Source organism: Anthonomus grandis, assembly GCF_022605725.1.
Source record: "Anthonomus grandis grandis chromosome 1 unlocalized genomic scaffold, icAntGran1.3 Chromosome103, whole genome shotgun sequence".
NCBI classification, from domain to species: Eukaryota; Metazoa; Arthropoda; class Insecta; order Coleoptera; family Curculionidae; genus Anthonomus; species Anthonomus grandis.
Window position 1 is genome coordinate 59,280 of NW_026088425.1, and position 19,586 is coordinate 78,865.

Consider the following 19,586-nt stretch of genomic DNA (forward strand, 5'->3'; position numbering starts at 1 on the left):
CAAAAAGAAAAAAAAAAAACAATTTCTTGCAAATCTATTTATTGCTCTCTCTAGTAGTATAAACGCTCTAAAAAAACATACAAACAACTATTTTAGTGAGTGCCTGGTTTCTGATCCTCCTCCTCCTCACTAGATGCTTGAGCCGGGTTCACCATAATATTCATCTCTTCCGCGATCGAGGTCTTCCTCCTTATCCGGTACTCGGTTGGCGTAAGCATGCCCCTGAGGATGGTGTCGTACGAAACGTTGATTCCTACAATATTCGGCTAAAAAAGGGTGCTTTTTTTCGGGTGGTAATGCCGGTACCTTTTTCGGTCATTTTACAGTACATGGCCCAGCATTGTTTCTCTTTGGGGGTGTCGTCGCTCGCGGGTCGCTCCTCCGCCGGTTTCTCTGGCGAAGGTTTCTACAAATTTAGGGTTTTTTCAGTTGAAGAATCAACTGTTTTGAATTATCAAATGAGTTTTTTCCTTGAGAAACGATTAGTTTTTGAGAAATTCGCGGAATTCGGACCCGACAGTTGAAGTTCCGATTGTCTCGTAACATAATTGACTGTAACTCGTCTTCTGTTGCAGAAATTACGGTGATTTAAGTAGTGTTCGGTAGGAAAATGACAAGAGTACATTTTATGTCTTTAAAATTTTCTTGAGAAATGATTAGTTTTTGAGAAATCCGCGGAAGTCGGACCCGACAGTTGAAGTTCCGATTGTCTCGTAACATAATTGACTGTAACTCGTCTTCTGTTGCAGAAATTACGGTGATTTAAGTAGTGTTCGGTAGGAAAATGACAAGAGTACATTTTATGTCTTTAAAATTTTCTTGAGAAATGATTAGTTTTTGAGAAATCCGCGGAAGTCGGACCCGACAGTTGAAGTTCCGATTGTCTGGTAACAAAATTGACTGTAATTCGTCTTCTTTTGCAGAAATGAAGGTGATTTAAGTAGTGTTTGATAGGAAAATGACAAGAGTATATTTTATGTTCCTAAAAGTTTTTTGAGAAATAATTAGTTTTTGAGAAATCCGCGGAATTTGGACCCGACAGTTAAAGTTCCGATTGTCTCGTAACATAATTGACTGTAACTCTTGTTCCATTGCAGATATAAAGGTAATTCAAGTAGTGTTCGGTAGGAAAGTGACAAGAGTACATTTTATGTTCCTAAAAGTTTTTTGAGAAATAATTAGTTTTTGAGAAATCCGCGGAATTCGGACCCGACAGTTGAAGTTCTGATTGTCTGGTAACAAAATTGACTATAACTCGTCTTCTTTTGCAGAAATGAAGGTGATTTAAGTAGTGTTCGATAGGAAAATGACAAGAGTATATTTTATGTCCTTAAAATTTTCTTGAGAAATCATTAGTTTTTGAGAAATCCGCGGAATTCGGACCCGACAGTTGAAGTTCCGATTGTCTCGTAACAAAATTGACTGTAACTCTTCTTCCATTGCAGATATAAAGATGATCTAAGTTGTGTTCGGTAGGAAAATGACAAGAGTATATTTTATGTCCTTAAAATTTTTTTTAAAAATCATTAGTTTTTGAGAAATCCGCGGAATTCGAACCCGACAGTTGACGTTCCGATTGTCTCGTAACATAAATAACTGTTACTCTTCTTCCAATGCAGATATAAAGGTGATTTAAGTAGTGTTCGGTAGGAAAATGAGAAGAGTATATTTAATGTCCTTAAATTTTTTTGAGAAATCATTAGTTTTTGAGAAATCTGCGGAATTCGGACCCGACAGTTGCTGTTCTAACTATTTCCCAACAAAATTGACTGTAACTCTTTTCCTATCATAGATATAAAAGTGATTTAAGTAGTGTTCGGTAGGAAAAGGTCAAGAGTACATTTTATGTCTTTAAAATTTCCTTGAGAAATCATTCGTTTTTGAGAAATTCCAGGAATTCGGACTCTACAGTTGCAATTCTAATTGTCTCATAACAAAATTGACTGTAACTCTTTTCCTATTATAGATATGAAAGTGATTTAAGCATTGTTGGGTAGGAAAAGGCCAAGAGTACATTTTGTGTCTTTAACATTTTCTTGTAAAATGATTAGTTTTTGAGAAATCCTCCGAAATCAGACCCGACAGTGGCAGTTGCGATTGTCTCGTTACAAAATTGACTGGAACTCTTTTCCTATTGCAGATATGAAAGTGATTTAAGTAGTGTTCGGTAGGAAAAGGTCAAAAGTACATTTTATGTTTTTAAAATTTTCTTGAGAAATCATTCGTTTTTGAGAAATTCCCGAAATTCGGACCAGGCAGTTGCGATTCCTATTGTCTCATAACAAAACTGACTGTAACTCTTTTCCTATTACAGATATGAAAGTGATTTAAGTAGTGTTCGGTAGGAAAAGGTCAAGAGTACATTTTATGTCTTTAAAATTTCCTTGAGAAATGATTAGTTTTTGAGAAATTCCCGGAATTCGGACTCGACAGTTGCAATTCTTATTGTCTCATAACAAAATTTACCGTAACTCTTTTCCTATTGCAGATATGAAAGTGATTTAGGTAGTGTTGGGTAGGAAAAGGCCAAGAGTACATTTTATCTCCTTAAAATTTTCTTGAGAAATCATTAGTTTTTGAGAAATTCCCGGAATTCGGACTCGACAGTTGCAATTCTTATTGTCTCATAACAAAATTGACTGTAACTTTTTTCCTATTACAGATATGAAAGTGATTTAAGTAGTGTTCGATAGGAATATGCTTAGAGTACATTTTATGTCTTTAAAATTTCCTTGAGAAATGATTAGTTTTTGAGAAATTCCCGAAATTCGGACCAGGCAGTTGCAATTCTTATTGTCTCATAACAAAATTGACTGTAACTCTTTTTCTATTATAGACATGAAAGTGATTTAAGTAGTGTTCGATAGGAAAATGCTTAGAGTACATTTTATGTCTTTAAAATTTCCTTGAGAAATCATTCGTTTTTGAGAAATTCCCGAAATTCGGACCCGACAGTTGCAATTCTAATTGTCCGGTAACAAAATTGACTGTAATTCTTTTCCTATTACAGATATGAAAGTGATTTAAGTAGTGTTCGGTAGGAAAAGGTCAAGAGTACATTTTATGTTCTTAAAATTTCCTTGAGAAATCATTCGTTTTTTAGAAATTCCCGAAATTCGGACCAGGCAGTTGCAATTCTAATTGTCTCATAACAAAATTGACTGTAACTCTTTTTCTATTATAGACATAAAAGTGATTTAAGTAGTGTTCGATAGAAAAATGCTTAGAGTACATTTTATGTCCCTAAAATATTTTTGAAAAATTATTAGTTTTTGAGAAATTCCAGGAATTCGGACTCGACAGTTGCAATTCTAATTGTCTGGTAACAAAATTGACTGTAACTCGGTTCCTATTACAGATATAAAGATAATTTAAAAAGTGTTTGGTAGGAAAATTCTAAGAGTACGTTTTTTGTCTCTAAAATTTCCTTGAGAAATTATTAGTTTTTGAGAAATTCCCGGAATTCGGACCCGACAGTGGCAGTTGTGATTGTCTCGTAACAAAATTCACTGCAACTTTTTTCCTATTGCAGATATGAAAGTGATTTAAGTAGTGTTGGGTAGGAAAATGCTTAGAGTACATTTTATGTCTCTAAAATTTCCTTGAGAAATTATTAGTTTTTGAGAAATTCCCGAAATTCGGACCCGACAGTTGGAATTCTATAAAGCTAAGCTCTCTTCTATTATAGATATGAAAATGATTTAAACAGTGTTCGATAGGAAAAAGCTAAGATCGCATTTCATATCCCTAAAATTTCCTTAAAAATTTTATTAGTTCTTAAAAAATCTTCGAAATTCTGAGCCAACACTGCCTCTATCCCTTTGCCCAACTGCCTTACCTTCTCCTCCGGAGTAATCAAAATGACATTGTCCTCTAGATCCAGTTTCATCGACTCCTTACCCTCCTGACTACCCTTCGTCTGAATATCAACCGAGAACTCCCCTTTAGGAGCCTTCAGCAGCCCTATTTGACTAGTGGCCTTCTTCCATGAGGAACTGGAAAACACACCCTTCGGTCACCGCAACTCACCGCAAAAAAACAACTTGCTCACCTCGCCTTGCTCTCCTCCGTGTTACTCCTCAGCAACCTCCTCTTGGGAACCCGTTCATCAGCGTCTGGAGATCCCGGATTCGTCCCCCGTTTCTCTTGACCCTTCTGCGGTCCATTTTTCGTGTTCGGATGTGTGGAAAGGGCGGCGGCCATGGAGGCCCTTCTTGCCGGAAAACTGGCGCTAAAACTCCGGACCGCGTGGATGCTGGATTGTTGAAATGACACTGGAAAAACCGCGACTGAATTCGAAAACATTAACGTTGCCTTCAAGGTCCCGAGGGGGCCGGGAGGGGGGTGTTCGGACCCTTTTAAGGTCACGAGGGTCGCGGGACGATTCGTGATCACTATTCTGTCCCGAACCCATTTAGTTTTATTGACATATGCCATATTTTGATTTATGGGAGTGTGGGCTTTTGTTTTTTTTTTTTCTGTTTTTCGATTGGTTATTGTGCCAAGTCGGGATGGAGCTGGGCGCCTTATGGAAACTCTTACCCCCCTCGGCCCTCCACCCACTTAATTTTCAAGGTTTTCCCATTGAATTTTGGCGAACAATGATGAGGACTTTCTAAGAACTCGTTTTGTTTAAAAATCAATTTGGGGTACGGTCCTGTACCACCCTACCCCTTCGATTTTATTGTATATGAATATACATGTTATCCATTCTGATGGCGAGGGGGGTTGGGGGGTTGTTCCAACCCCCTAAATTAACCGATCAAAGCGATAAGAGATGGCGGAAACGCCACTCAGAAGTTCTGGGAAAACGCCGCCGCCGATTCTTCGGCATAGTATACGGATCTCGTGATCGCGATAATTCGAAAACTTGGTCTATTCTTTTAATTGTCCCTCGCGTTTAATTGACTCGCCCCGTCACGGAGTTACGGGGTGTTTGACCTTCGATTGCGCCCTATAAAGTTTAAGAGAATCGCTCTCTCTCTCTCTCTCTCTCTCTCACCCGTCTCCCATCCCCCGTTTTCGGGTAAACTAAAGTTAATTTCGAAAGTTTTTGAGAGCGTCTTTTTTCAACGAAATCAACCCTCGATTTGGATAAACTATATTTAAGGAGCTGTATCTCTTTATTGTCTGATCACTTTATGCCCTTTGTCTCGTAACAAAATTGACTGTAACTCTTTTCCTATTGTAGATATCAAGGTGATTTAAGTAGTGTTAGATAGGAAAAGGCTAAAAGTACATTTTATATTCTTAAAATTTTCTTGAGAAATTATTAGTTTTTGAGATATTCCCGGAATTTGGACCCGACAGTTGCAATTCTGATTGTCTTGTAACAAAATTGACTGTAACTCTTCACCTATTGTAGATATCAAGGTGATTTAAGTAGTGTTGGATACCAAAAGGCTAAGAGTATACTTTATATTCTTAAAATTTTCTTGAGAAATGATTAGTTTTTGAGAAATTCCAGGAATTTGGACCCGACAGTTGCAATTCTGATTGTCTTGTAACAAAATTGACTGTAACTCTTTTGCTATTGTAGATGTCAACGGGATTTAAGTAGTGTTGGGTAGGAAATGCATAAGAGTACATTTTATATTCTTAAAATTTTCTTGAGAAATGATTAGTTTTTGAGATATTCCCGGAATTTGGACCCGACAGTTGCAATTCTAATTGTCTTGTAACAAAATTGACTGTAACTCTTCTCCTATTGTAGATATCAAGGTGATTTAAGTAGTATTGGATAGGAAAATGACAAGAGTACATTTCATATTCTTAAAATTTTTCTGAGAAATAATAACTTTTTGAGATATTCCCAGAATTTGGACCCGACAGTTGCAATTCTAATTGTCTTCTAACAAAATTGACTGTAACTCTTCTCCTATTGTAGATATCAAGATGATTTAAGTAGCGTTAGGTAGGAAAAGGCTAGGAGTACATTTTATATTCTTAAAATTTTCTTGAGAAATGATTAATTTTTGAGATATTCCTGGAATTTGGAACCGACACTTGCAGTTTTAACTGTCTTGTAACAAAATTGACTGTAACTCTTTTCCTATTGTAGGTATCAAGGTGATTTAAGTAGTGTTGGACAGGAGAAGGCTAAGAGTACATTTTATATTCTTAAAATTTTCTTGAGAAATTATTACTTTTTGAGATATTCTCGAAAGTTAGACCCGACAGTTGCAATTCTGATTGTCTTGTAACAAAATTGACTGTAACTCTTCTCCTATTGTAGATATCAAGATGATTTAAGTAGTGTTAGGTAGGAAAAGGCTAAAAGTACATTTTATATTCTTAAAAATTTCTTGAGAAATGATTAGTTTTTGAGATATTCCTGGAATTTGGACCCGACAGTTGCAATTCTTATTGTCTTCCAACAAAATTGATTGTAACTCTTGTCCTATTGTAGATATCAAGGTGATTTAAGTAGTGTTCGGTAGGAAAAGGCTAAGAGTACATTTTATATTCTTAAAATTTTCTTGAGAAATTATTAGTTTTTGAGATATTCCAGGAATTTGGACTGGACAGTTGCAATTCTAATTGTCTTGTAAGAAAATTGACTGTAACTCTTCTCCTATTGTAGATATCAAGGTGATTTAAGTAGTGTTGGATAGGAAAATAACAAGAGTACATTTCATATTCTTAAAATTTTCCTGAGAAATTATTAGTTTTTGAGATATTCCCGGAATTTGGACCCGACAGTTGCAATTCTGATTGTCTTGTAACAAAATTGACTGTAACTCTTCTCCTAGTGTAGATATCAACGTGATCTAAGTAGTGTTCGATAGGAAAATGCCAAGAGTACATTTTATGTATTTAAAATTTCCTTGAGAAATCATTAGTTTCCAAGAAATTCCCGGAATTCGGACCCGACAGTTGCATTTCTAATTATCTCTTGACAAAATTGCCTGTAAGAGCTACATCTCTTTAATTTATTATCTGATCACCTTACACCCTTAACAGGATTCATAGAACATACCCTCGGGTACATTCTTCCCGAAATGTCTTTCACGTGAATATTCCCAGCAGTTCCTCGGATCTCGGACTTTGAAGCACACTCTCCGGGGCCATTTCGAATATTATAACGACAATAATCATTATTTAACCGAAGTGCCGTTTAAGACGTGGCGGGCGCGACGATCGCGTGCTAATAGAGAAACTTTAATGACGGATAAAATGAATTTACGCCGATTTTATTATTTAAAAAAAAATGGGATTTTTCCCCCTCTTTGCCCTTCGGCCCTAACGGTCGCGTGATCCCTTTTAACCCTGTCTCCTTGCGATGATATTTGGGTTAGTGAGTGACCTTACCTGATTTCACCGTCTTCCTTAACGTGACATTTTTGCCCTCCCCCTCGAGGGGGGTGGCGGCGTTTTTATGATCCCCCGAGGGGCTCTTGAGCACCGATTTCGGACGCTCCCTTTCATCCTCGGACTCCGCCTCGTTCTCGCTCCCGCTGGGGCTGATCAGGGAGACCATGGTGACGATTTCCGGCGGGGGTTGGGCGGCATTCTTCCACTCTTTCGTTTCGCACGATGCCTCCCCCGGCTCCTCACTTTTCGGAGACCTCTTGGAGGTTTTCACTTTACGTTTGGATGCCAAAAATTTACCTGCGAATATAATGTTGAAGTTTAAGGGGCGTTTTTGGGATGTCTCGGGTACCTTTGTCGTGATGTTTGGTGCTCGGGGCCGAGGAGGATCTGACCAAGGGGGGCCGGAAGTTCGCTTGCTCCTTGTGGAAGGCGGAACTGGTGCGTTTCTGGAACTTTTCTCGTCTACTTTGCGCGGTCATGGGTCTGATTATTACGTTGATTCCCTCACCGCTAGGCAGGTCAGCCTTGGCCTCCTCCTCCTCCTGGTCCTGGCGTTCCTCCTTATGGTTCTCTAGGGGCACCACCACGATGGTGTTGCTCCTGCCAAACGGAGGTTTCTCCGGGATCTTCTTGCCACTATTCTTCTTGATTTGAAAGGGTTTCGATTGGTTGAAGTCGATCAGGGGTTGCAAGTACTTCGGCTCGAACTTCTCCGGCTCCGTCACTTCCTCCGCAGCGGCGGAGTCTTGTAAATTATGTGCCAAATAGATCTGGAGGCTGTTGGTCTTGTTGTCGCTCTTCTCGTTCTCCTTGTCGCTCGCACGCGGCTTATTGAACTCCTGTTTCGAGTTTAAGATGGAGTCCTTTTCCAGGGAGGGATGTCTGGTGAGCTTCCCTCGCTCCCTCTTGACCTCTTTGCATTTCTTTATGATCACTTCCTCGTTCAGGTTGAAGCCGTCCCCCCAAGCCAGCTTTACACTTTTACTCTCACTGGGGGCGGGCTTCTTTGGCTTATTCAAGGAAACCTGGATTTCTTGCTGCTGATCGAACCATGGCTCCGGGACGTCTTCGGAGAACTGTTTGGTGAGACCCGCGCGTTTTTTCTGTTGTTGGTCGCAACCGAGGGACAGCTGCCGAAAATTGGAGAGTTTCCGGGACATTTTTTGCTCGTTAAATCGCCTAGATCAGAAGTGGGATTAAGTGAGATTTCTTTGGGCCTTAAAGGACTTACCTGGAATCATGTTAAAAATAATGAAAACATCATAGCAACCGGGCCGGAGCGGGAAATAAACAAATGCCGTCGCGGCGGTGTTGTTCACCCTCAACCCGCGAAACTTTAACTGAAATAATCCGTCGCCGGAACACATGTTTCCCCAGTCATCATTTTAAATATCGATTCTTACGATATTATACTTTCCCCATTATTTTTGATTATTTTGGGGGGGTGGGAGGAGGAGGACACGTTTTGATGGTCATAAAGTATCCTACGGGAACAAGGGGGATTAATGGGAAATGCGCTCGATTAAGAAGAGCTCCATTTTTTTGGGGGGGATGATTTAACGTTCTAAGGTGCAAACAGGGAGGGCGAGCTTCGTGACTTGAATTAGTAAAAGGGATGGTAATAAAAGGGATTTTTATCGCGGCCCGTCAACGACCTTCCCGAATCTATCTATATGCATTATATTATTAGATCGATAAAAATTCGCCGCTCTTGCATACCCATCATCCATCCGATCGTGCTTTTTTACCATTTTAATGTAAAAGTTGGTCGTGACTGATGGGGAGATCCGTCGTCGATTTCTCCTTTGCCCATCATCATGCGATGATCTAATAAGGTCGCCCGTATAATAAGGAACCTTCAAGTATATACGCAATAAAGAACGGGGGGGTGAAACTCTGGAAAATATACGTTTGGGGTAAAAGAATGTCAAGAACGCACCAAAAGTTCTGGCGCTCGGCATGCGATAAACACAAAAATTTACAAAGCAGTTTTACCGCTAATCAAAACTCTTTATTTTATTATCGTGCACGTGTTTCGCTAATGATGTAACCATCTTCGGGGAATGATTTAAATTAAACTAAAACTGCTTACTAGAGATGTTAAAAAAGTAATTCGTTACTCGTGTAACGTTAGAAGTTATAAGTTATCGTTCATAACTCCTTTATTTTAAAATTTACGACTAAAAGTTATTCTACATAATTTGTAGTATTTTAAATTCGGAATGTAACGGTAAAAGAAAATTTTGAATTTTCCCAATAGTTTTCGAGGAAATTCGGAAAAACTTTTTAGAGGTTTTTTCCAATTTTTTGGAAAACTATCGAAGATAAAAATTATTTTTCTGTTGCTTCTGATGCGCATTGATATTCCACACAACCTTTGTGAAAACAGTTTTTTTCTCCGGCCAATAGTTTTCCTGGAAAAAAATCAAAACCGTAATAATGGAAATTTTCCCTTGGGTACCCCTTTGGAATTTTTCGGAAATTCAGGTATAACTTTTTTTTGGTAGGTTTTTCAAAAAAGTTTTATTAAGCTTTTTTGAAGGATTTTAGATGTTTTATCGATGTAGCAAAAAAAAATAATTTTTCAAAAAAAATTTTTTTTTTCAAATTTTTTGCCAAAAATTTGCCAATTTTTCAAAAATCGTCCATAACTTCTTTATTTTGAAATTTACGAGTAAAAGTTATTCTACATAATTTGTAGCATTTTTAAAGAAGAGTGAAATAGCAAAAGAAAATTTTTAATTTTCCCAATAGTTTTCGAGAAAATTAGGAAAAACTGTTTAGAGGTTTTCCTCGATTTTCTGGAAAACTACTGAAGATAAAAATTATTTTTCTATAGCATCTGATGCGCATTGACATTCCACACAACTTTTGTTATAACAATTTTTTTCTCCAACAAATAGTTTTTCCGGAAAAAAAAAACCGAAATAATGAACATTTTCCCATGGGTACGTACCCCTTTCGATTTTTTGAGGGACATTTTTCGGAAATTTGGCTATAACTTTTTTTTGGTGCTTTTTTAAAAAAAAAGTTATTAAGCTTTTTTGAAGGATTTTAGATGTCCTATCGATGTACCAAAAAAAAATAATTTTTTTCAAAAAAAATTTTTTTGCCAAATTTTTCTTAAAAATTTGCTAATTTTTCAAAAATCGTCCATAACTTCTTTATTTTGAAATTTACGAGTAAAAGTTATTCTACATAATTTGTAGCATTTTTAATGAAGAGTCAAATGGTAACAGAAAATTTTTAATTTTCCCAATAGTTTTCGAGAAAATTCAGAAAAACTGTTTAGAGGTTTTTCTCGATTTTCTGGAAAACTACTGAAGATAAAAATTATTTTTCTGTGCATCTGATGCGCATTGACATTCCACACAACTTTTGTTATAACAATTTTTCCCTCCAGCAAATAGTTTTCCCGGAAAAAAATAAAAACCGAAATAATGAACATTTTCCCATAGGTACCCCTTTCGATTTTTTGAGGAAGACATTTTTCGGAAATTTGGCTATAACTTTTTTTTGCGTTTTCAAGAAAAAAGTTATTAAGTTTTTTTGAAGGATTTTAGATGTTCTATCGATGTACCAAAAAAAATTTTTTTTTTCAAAATAATTTTTTTTTTTATTTTGTACAAAAAATTTGCTAATTTTTCAAAAATCGTCTATAACTTCTTTATTTTCAAATTTATGACTAAATGTTATTTTACATTATTTGTAGCATTTTTAATGAAGAGTCAAATGGTAAATGAAAATCTCTAATTTTCCCAATAGTTTTCGAGAAAATTCGGAAAAACTGTTAAGAGGTTTTCCTTGATTTTCTGAAAAACTATTGAAGATAAAAATTATTTTTCTATGGCATCTGATGCGCATTGACATTCCACACAACTTTTGTTATAACAATTTTTTTCTCCAACACATAGTTTTCCCGGAAAAAAATAAAAACCGAAATAATGAACATTTTCCCAGGGGTAGCCCTTTCGATTCTTTGAGGCAGAATTTTTTCGGAAATTTGGGTATAACTTTTTTTTGGTGCGTTTTCAAAAAAAAAGTTATTAAGCTTTTTTGAAGGATTTTAGATGTTCTATCGATGTACCAAAAAAAAAATAATTTTTTTCAAAAAAAATTTTTTGCCCAAATTTTTCTTAAAAATTTGCTAATTTTTCAAAAATCGTCCATAACTTCTTTATTTTGAAATTTACGAGTAAAAGTTATTCTACATAATTTGTAGCATTTTTAATGAAAAGTCAAATGGTAAAAGAAAATTTTAAATTTTCCCAATAGTTTTCGAGGAAATTCGGAAAAACTGTTTAGAGGTTTTCCTCGATTTTCTGGAAAACTACTGAAGATAAAAATTATTTTTCTATGGCATCTGATGCGCATTGACATTCCACACAACTTTTGTTATAACAATTTTTTTCTCCAACAAATAGTTTTCCCGGAAAAAAATAAAAACCGAAATAATGACCATTTTCCCAGGGGTACCCCTTTCGATTTTTTGAGGCACAAATTTTTCGGAAATTTGGGTATAACTTTTTTTTGGTGCGTTTTCAAAAAAAAAGTTATTAAGCTTTTTTGAAGGATTTTAGATGTTCTATCGATGTACCAAAAAAAAAATAATTTTTAAAAAAAAAAATTTTTTTGTCAAATTTTTCTTAAAAATTTGCTAATTTTTCAAAAATCGTCCATAACTTCTTTATTTTGAAATTTACGAGTAAAAGCTATTCTACATAATTTGTAGCATTTTTAATGAAGAGTCCAATGGTAAAAGAAAATTTTAAATTTTCCCAATAGTTTTCGAGAAAATTCGGAAAAACTGTTTAGAGGTTTTCCTCGATTTTCTGGAAAACTACTGAAGATAAAAATTATTTTTCTACGGCATCTGATGCGCATCGACATTCCACACAACTTTTGTCATAAACACATCTCGTGAGAGTGTACCCCTTTCGATTTTTTGAGGCAAGAAATTTTTGGAATTTGTGTATAACTTTTTTTTGGTGCGTTTTCAAAAAAAAAGTTATTAAGCTTTTTTGAAGGATTTTAGATGTTCTACTCGATGTACCAAAAAAAAATAATTTAAAAAAAAAAAAATTTTTTTTCCAAATTTTCTTCTAAAAAAATTTGCTAATTTTTCAAAAATCGTCCATAACTTCTTTATTTTGAATTTACGAGTAAAAGTTATTCTACATAATTTGTAGCATTTTTAATGAAGAGTCAAATGGTAAAAGAAAATTTTTAATTTTTCCCAATAGTTTTCGAGAAAATTCGGAAAAAACTGTTTTAGAGGGTTTTTCTCGATTTGTCTGGAAAACTATTGGAAATAAAAATTATTTTTCTATGGCATCTGATGCGCATTGACATTCCACACAACTTTTGTTATAACAATTTTTTTCTCCAACAAATAGTTTTCCCGGAAAAAATAAAAACCGAAATAATGAACATTTTCCCAGGGGTACCCCTTTCGATTTTTTGAGGCAGAAATTTTTCGAGAAATTTGGGTATAACTTTTTTTTTGGGCGTTTTCAAAAAAAAAGTTATTAAGCTTTTTTTGACAGGATTTTAGATGTTCTATCGATGTACCAAAAAAAAAAAATAATTTTTTTCAAAAAAAAGTTTGTTGGCCAAATTTTTCTTAAAAATTTGCTAATTTTTCAAAAATCGTCCATAACTTCTTTATTTTCAAAATTTACGAGTAAAAGTTATTCTACATAATTTGTAGCATTTTTAATGAAGAGTCAAATGGTAAAAGAAAATTTTAATTTTCCCAATAGTTTTCGAGAAAATTAGGAAAAAACTGGTTAAGAGGTTTTTCCTCGATTTTCTGGAAAACTATTGGAAATAAAAACTATTTTTCTATGGCATCTGATGCGCATTGACATTCCACACAACTTTTGTTATAACAATTTTTTTCTTCCAACAAATAGTTTTCCCGGAAAAAAAATAAAAACCGAAATAATAAACATTTTCCCCAGGGGTACCCCTTTCGATTTTTTGAGGCAGAAATTTTTCGGAAATTTGGGTATAACTTTTTTTTGGTGCGTTTCAAAAAAAAAGTTATTAAGCTTTTTTGAAGGATTTTAGATGTTCTATCGATGTACCAAAAAAAATATATATTTTTTTCAAAAAAAAAATTTTTTGCCAAATTTTTCTTAAAAATTTGCTAATTTTTCAAAAAATCGTCCATAACTTCTTTATTTTCAAATTTACGAGTAAAAGTTATTCTACATAATTTGTAGCATTTTTAATGAAGAGTCAAATGGTAAAAAGAAAATTTTTAATTTTCCCAATAGTTTTCGAGGAAATTCGGAAAAACTGTTTAGAGGTTTTTCTGGATTTTCTGGAAAACTACTGAAGATAAAAAATTATTTTTCTATGGCATCTGATGCGCATTGACATTCCACACAACTTTTGTTATAACAATTTTTTTCTCCAACAAATAGTTTTCCCGGAAAAAAAATAAAAACCGAAATAATGAACATTTTCCCAGGGGTACCCTTTTCGATTTTTTGAGGCAGAAATTTTTCGGAAATTTGGGTATAACTTTTTTTTGGTGCGTTTTCAAAAAAAACAGTTATTAAGCTTTTTTGAATGATTTTAGATGTTCTACCGATGTACCAAAAAAAAACAATTTTTTAAAAAAAAAAAATTTTTTTGCCAAATTTTTCTTAAAAATTTGCTAATTTTTTCAAAAATCGTCCATAACTTCTTTATTTTCAAATTTACGACTAAATGTTATTGAATATTATTTGTAGCATTTTTAATGAAGAGTGAAATGGTAAACAGAAAAATTTTTACTTTTCCCCAATAGTTTTCGAGAAAATTCGGAAAAACTGTTTAGCAGGTCTTCTCCCTCGATTTTTCTGGGAACAACTACCTGAAGATAAAAAATTATTTTTCAATATGGCATCTGATGCGCATTGACTTTCCACACAACTTTTGTTATAACAATTTTTTTCTCTAACAAATAGTTTTCCCGACAAAAAAATAAAAACCGAAATAATGAACATTTTCCCATGGTATTCGATTTTTGAGGCAGAAATTTTTCGGAAATTTGGGTATAACTTTTTTTTTGGTGCGTTTTCAAAAAAAAAGTTATTAAGCTTTTTTGAAGGATTTTAGATGTTCTATTCGATGTACCAAAAAAAAAATTAATTAAAAAAAAAAAAAAATTTTTTTTCAAATTTTTCAAAAATTGTCCATAACTCCTTTAATTTTCAAATTTACCACTAAATGTTATCCTACATAATTTGCAGCATTTTTTAATAAGAATCGCACGGTACAAGAAAATGCTTAAATTTTCCCAACAGTTTTCGTGAAAATTCGGGAAAACTGTTTAGAGGTTTTCACACTATTAATCCCGGCTATACCTGCCTCGAGACACAACACTGTAAATCCCCCTTATAACGTCACTAATTCACCCCAACATTTCAGCGCTAATAAAAAACCAGAACCATGGCCGTGGCATCGAACGATCCAAAAAAAATACAAAACGATGGAGAACGTCCTGATCCACATCAACGCGAACGTAATCGCCATGCAGGACAAGGAGAAAAAAAGAAACACGGTGATCCTGGATGTGGTAAGCGATCCCGTCACAGGTAATCGGTTTCACCTCGTCGTCACACCCGCATATTTGTCAATGTCATAAACTGTGTCATAAACGTATTAAAGGAAACCTCCTCACCCATTCTTCCCTTTCCATTGACGCGATCATGGCGCGCTCTCTGCTGGTTTCCCGGCGGTCGTGGTCCCTTATGTCGTACCGGTATCAGATTATTCGCCAATAAACTGGAACAGCAATGCTTAGCCGAGGATTTGGTCCATCACGAACCTCGAAGAGGAGGAGGAGGAGAACGAAAAACGTCTCCTCCGCACCGGCCATAAGGTACAGACGTGTGCCGCGAAAGAACCGCCACCACCGTCCAAAAGTACCAGTTTCCCAAGTCGCCCCAGGAGGATCAGGGGGGCAGTATCAAGGACGTGAGCGCGGAAAACGTTCAACCCGTGATCGAGTTCGAGCAGCACGTCAGCAAGGATCCGGTGCACTCGCCCGGGTACCGTCAGTTCCAGGCCTCCTCCACTTATAAGAACTTGGTACTGCCCCTGAAGGCCTCCAAGTTGTCCGAGATCCGTTTCCCGCTCCTGTCAAGATGATGCCCTCGCATACCGTGTCCGATCAAGAGAAGGCGCAACAGATGATGGCCGAGAGGAGGATACCGAGGAGCATCTCCAAGAAGAAGATGTGATGACGAAATGGGGGGTGTTTTGAGTCTGTAAATTTCTTGTGTAACAATGTTGTCGAATTAAATAGTGGGTTTTTGTTTTGGTACTTATTGGGTTCCTTGGTGATTGAATGATTCTTGAGGACCTTCCTAACTTTGTGTGTGAGTGAGTGAATTTTTCAACCCTTTAGGTGGTGGATAAGGTACTGAACATAATGAAAGAAAATTATGTCTTCTTACGCGAGACTAACAAAGGTCCTAAATTTGCCTGTAAGTTGTTCCCCGGTTTCCTTTGAGTGAAACCAGTTTTTCAAAATATGTATAGAAACACTTTTTGTTCTAATTAAAAATCCTTTCCATAGAGCTAATTTTCATGGAAATCGGTTGGAAATTATAGAATTTATGCCAGTTTTTCTACTTTGAAGTCTTAATAATTTGACAGTTTTTTCATATTTAATTTTTCCTCTGAAAATTTTCAGTTTTTCAAAATTTTTATAAATACACTTTTTGTTCTAAATTAAAAACCCTTTCCACAGAGCTAATTTTCATGAAAATCGGTATAAAATTGAGAAATTTATTCCAGTTTTTCTACTTAGAAGTCTTAATAATTTGACACTTTTTTCACATTTAATTTTGCCTCTGAAAATTTTCAGTTTTTCAAAATTTTTATAGATACACTTTTTGTTCTAAATTAAAAACCCTTTCCATAGAACTAATTTTCATGAAAATCGGTGGAAAATTGGGGAATTTATTCCAGTTTTTCTACTTGGGAGTCTTATTAATTTGTCACATTTTTTATATTTAATTTTTACTCTGGAAATTTTAAATTTTTCAAATTTTTTATAAATACACTTTTTGTTCTAAATTAAAAATCCTTTTCATAGAACTAATTTTCATGGAAATCGGTTGGAAATTAGGGAACTTATTCCAGTTTTCCTACTTAAAAGTCTTAATAATTTGACACTTTTTTCATACCTAATTTTTCCTTTGATAATTTTCAGTTTTTCAAAATTTTTATAGATATACTTTTTGTTCTATATTAAAAATCCTTTTCATAAAGCTAAATTTCATGGCAATCGGTTAGAAATTATGGCATTTATGCCAGTTTTTCTACTTGGAAGTCTTAATAATTTGACACTTTTTTCATATTTGATTTTTCCTCTGAAAATTTTCAGTTTTTCAAAATTTTTATAGATACACTTTTTGTTCTAAATTAAAAATCCTTTCCATAGAGCTAATTTTCATGGAAATCGGTTGGAAATTATGGAATTTATGCCAGTTTTTCTATTTGAGAGTCTTAATAATTTGTCACTTTTTTCATATTTAATTTTTCCTTTGATAATTTTCAGTTTTTTAAAATTTTTGTAGATACACTTTTTGTTCTAAATTAAAAACCCTTTTCATAGAGCTAATTTTCATGGAAATCGGTTGGAAAGTATGGAATTTATGCCAGTTTTTCTACTTGAAAGTCTTAATAATTTGACATTTTTTTCATATTTAATTTTTCCTCTGAAAATTTTCAGTTTTTCAAAATTTTTATAGATACACTTTTTGTTCTAAATTAAAAATCCTTTCCATAGAACTAATTTTCATGGAAATCGGTTGAAAATTAGGGAATTTATGCCAGTTTTTCTACTTGGAAGTCTTAATAATTTGACACTTTTTTCATATTTAATTTTTCCTCTGAAAATTTTCAGTTTTTTAAAATTTTTATAGATACATTTTTTGTTCTAAATTAAAAACTCTTTCCATGGAGCTAATTTTCATGGCAATCGGTTGGAAATTATGGAATTTATGCCAGTTTTTCTACTTAGGAGTCTTAATAATTTGACACATTCTACATATTTAATTTTTACTCTATAAATTTTCAGTTTTTCAAAATTTTTATAGATATACTTTTTGTTCTATATTAAAAATCCTTTTCATAAAGCTAAATTTCATGGCAATCGGTTAGAAATTATGGAATTTATGCCAGTTTTTCTACTTGGAAGTCTTAATAATTTGACACTTTTTTCATATTTAATTTTTCCTCCGAAAATTTTCAGTTTTTCAAAATTTTTATAGATACACTTTTTGTTCTAAACTAAAAATCCTTTCCACAGAGCTAATTTACATGGAAATCGGTTGGAAATTATGGAATTTATGCCAGTTTTTCTATTTGAGTCCTAATAATTTTGACACTTTTTTCATATTTAATTTTTCCTCCGAAAATTTTCAGTTTTTCAAAATTTTTATAGATACACTTTTTGTTCTAAATTAAAAACCCTTTCCATAGAACCAATTTTCATGAAAATCGGTTTGAAATTATGGAATTTATGCCAGTTTTTCTACTTGGCAGTCTTAATATATTGTCACATTTTTTCATATTTAATTTTTCCTGTGAAAATTTTCAGTTTTTCAAAATTTTTGTAAATACACTTTTTGTTCTAAATTAAAAACCCTTTCCATAGAACAAATTTTCATGGAAATCGGTTAGAAATTAGGAAATTTATTCCAGTTTTTCTACTTGGCAGTCTTAATATTTTGTCACATTTTTTCATATTTAATTTTTCCTCTGAAAATTTTCAGTTTTTTAAAATTTTTATAGACACACTTTTTATTCTAAATTTAAAACCCTTTCCATAGAGCTAATTTTCATGGAAATCGCTTGGAAATTAGGGAATTTATTCCAGTTTTTTTACTTGGAAGTCTTAATAATTTGACACTTTTTTCACATTTAATTTTTCCTCTGAAAATTTTCAGTTTTTCAAAATTTTTATAGATAGACTTTTTGTTCTAAATTAAAAACCCTTTCCATAGAACAAATTTTCATGGAAATCGGTTGGAAATTATGGAATTTATGCCAGTTTTTCTACTTGGAAGTCTTAATAATTTGACACTTTTTTCATATTTAATTTTTCCTCTGAAAAATTTTAGTTTTTCAAAATTTTTATAGACACACTTTTTATTCTAAATTTAAAACCCTTTCCATAGAGCTAATTTTCATGGAAATCGCTTGGAAATTAGGGAATTTATTCCAGTTTTTTTACTTGGAAGTCTTAATAATTTGACACTTTTTTCACATTTAATTTTTCCTCTGAAAATTTTCAGTTTTTCAAAATTTTTATAGATAGACTTTTTGTTCTAAATTAAAAACCCTTTCCATAGAACAAATTTTCATGGAAATCGGTTGGAAATTATGGAATTTATGCCAGTTTTTCTACTTGGAAGTCTTAATAATTTGACACTTTTTTCATATTTAATTTTTCCTCTGAAAAATTTTAGTTTTTCAAAATTTTTATAGACACACTTTTTATTCTAAATTTAAAACCCTTTCCATAGAGCTAATTTTCATGGAAATCGCTTGGAAATTAGGGAATTTATTCCAGTTTTTTTACTTGGAAGTCTTAATAATTTGACACTTTTTTCACATTTAATTTTTCCTGTGAAAATTTTCAGTTTTTCAAAATTTTTATAGATAGACTTTTTGTTCTAAATTAAAAACCCTTTCCATAGAACTAATTTTCATGAAAATCGGTGGAAAATTGAGGAATTTATTCCAGTTTTTCTACTTGGAAGTCTTAATAATTTGACACTTTTTTCACATTTAATTTTTCCTGTGAAAATTTTCAGTTTTTCAAAATTTTTATAGATAGACTTTTTGTTCTAAATTAAAAACCCTTTCCATAGAACTAATTTTCATGAAAATCGGTGGAAAATTGAGGAATTTATTCCAGTTTTTCTACTTGGAAGTCTTAATAATTTGACACTTTTTTCACATTTAATTTTTCCTCTGAAAATTTTCAGTTTTTCAAAAATTTTATAGATACACTTTTTGTTCTAAATTAAAAATCCTTTCCATAGAATTAATTTTCATGGAAATCGGTTGGAAATTATGGAATTTATGCCAGTTTTTCTACTTGGAAGTCTTAATAATTTGACACATTTTTCACATTTAATTTTTCCTCTGAAAATGTTCAGTTTTTCAAAAATTTTATAGATACACTTTTTGTTCTAAATTAAAAATCCTTTACATAGAGCTAATTTTCATGAAAATCGGTCGGAAATTATGGAATTTAT

The 19,586-nt window shown here is 33.5% G+C and overlaps 2 protein-coding genes across 7 annotated transcripts in view; one reads left to right on the forward strand and one right to left on the reverse strand.

Moving 5' to 3' along the window:
* Positions 1 to 19,586, forward strand: part of LOC126749369 (cyclic GMP-AMP synthase-like receptor) — a 46,759-nt gene that overhangs the window by 21,701 nt on the left and 5,472 nt on the right. For all 4 annotated transcript variants that reach the window (XM_050459038.1, XM_050459039.1, XM_050459040.1 and 1 more), the window contains one exon: positions 14,737 to 14,884. In XM_050459038.1, coding sequence (XP_050314995.1) covers positions 14,737 to 14,884 — 148 coding nt within the window. The remainder of the gene's footprint in view (positions 1 to 14,736; positions 14,885 to 19,586) is intronic.
* LOC126749366 (triadin) lies at positions 29 to 8,905 on the reverse strand. 3 transcript variants are annotated; one of them, XM_050459032.1, is made up of 7 exons: positions 8,546 to 8,905; positions 7,664 to 8,493; positions 7,312 to 7,611; positions 4,052 to 4,289; positions 3,839 to 3,995; positions 307 to 406; positions 29 to 253 (listed from the first exon to the last, which is right to left on the reverse strand). In XM_050459032.1, the coding sequence occupies exons 2-7, from the start codon at positions 8,472 to 8,474 to the stop codon at positions 93 to 95; spliced, it is 1,767 nt and encodes a 588-aa protein (XP_050314989.1). In that variant the 5' UTR covers positions 8,475 to 8,493; positions 8,546 to 8,905; the 3' UTR covers positions 29 to 92. The 3 variants fall into 3 exon arrangements, with proteins under 3 accessions (XP_050314989.1, XP_050314991.1, XP_050314990.1); XM_050459034.1 differs by having other exon boundaries at positions 4,052 to 4,274; positions 8,546 to 8,904; XM_050459033.1 differs by having other exon boundaries at positions 7,664 to 8,905.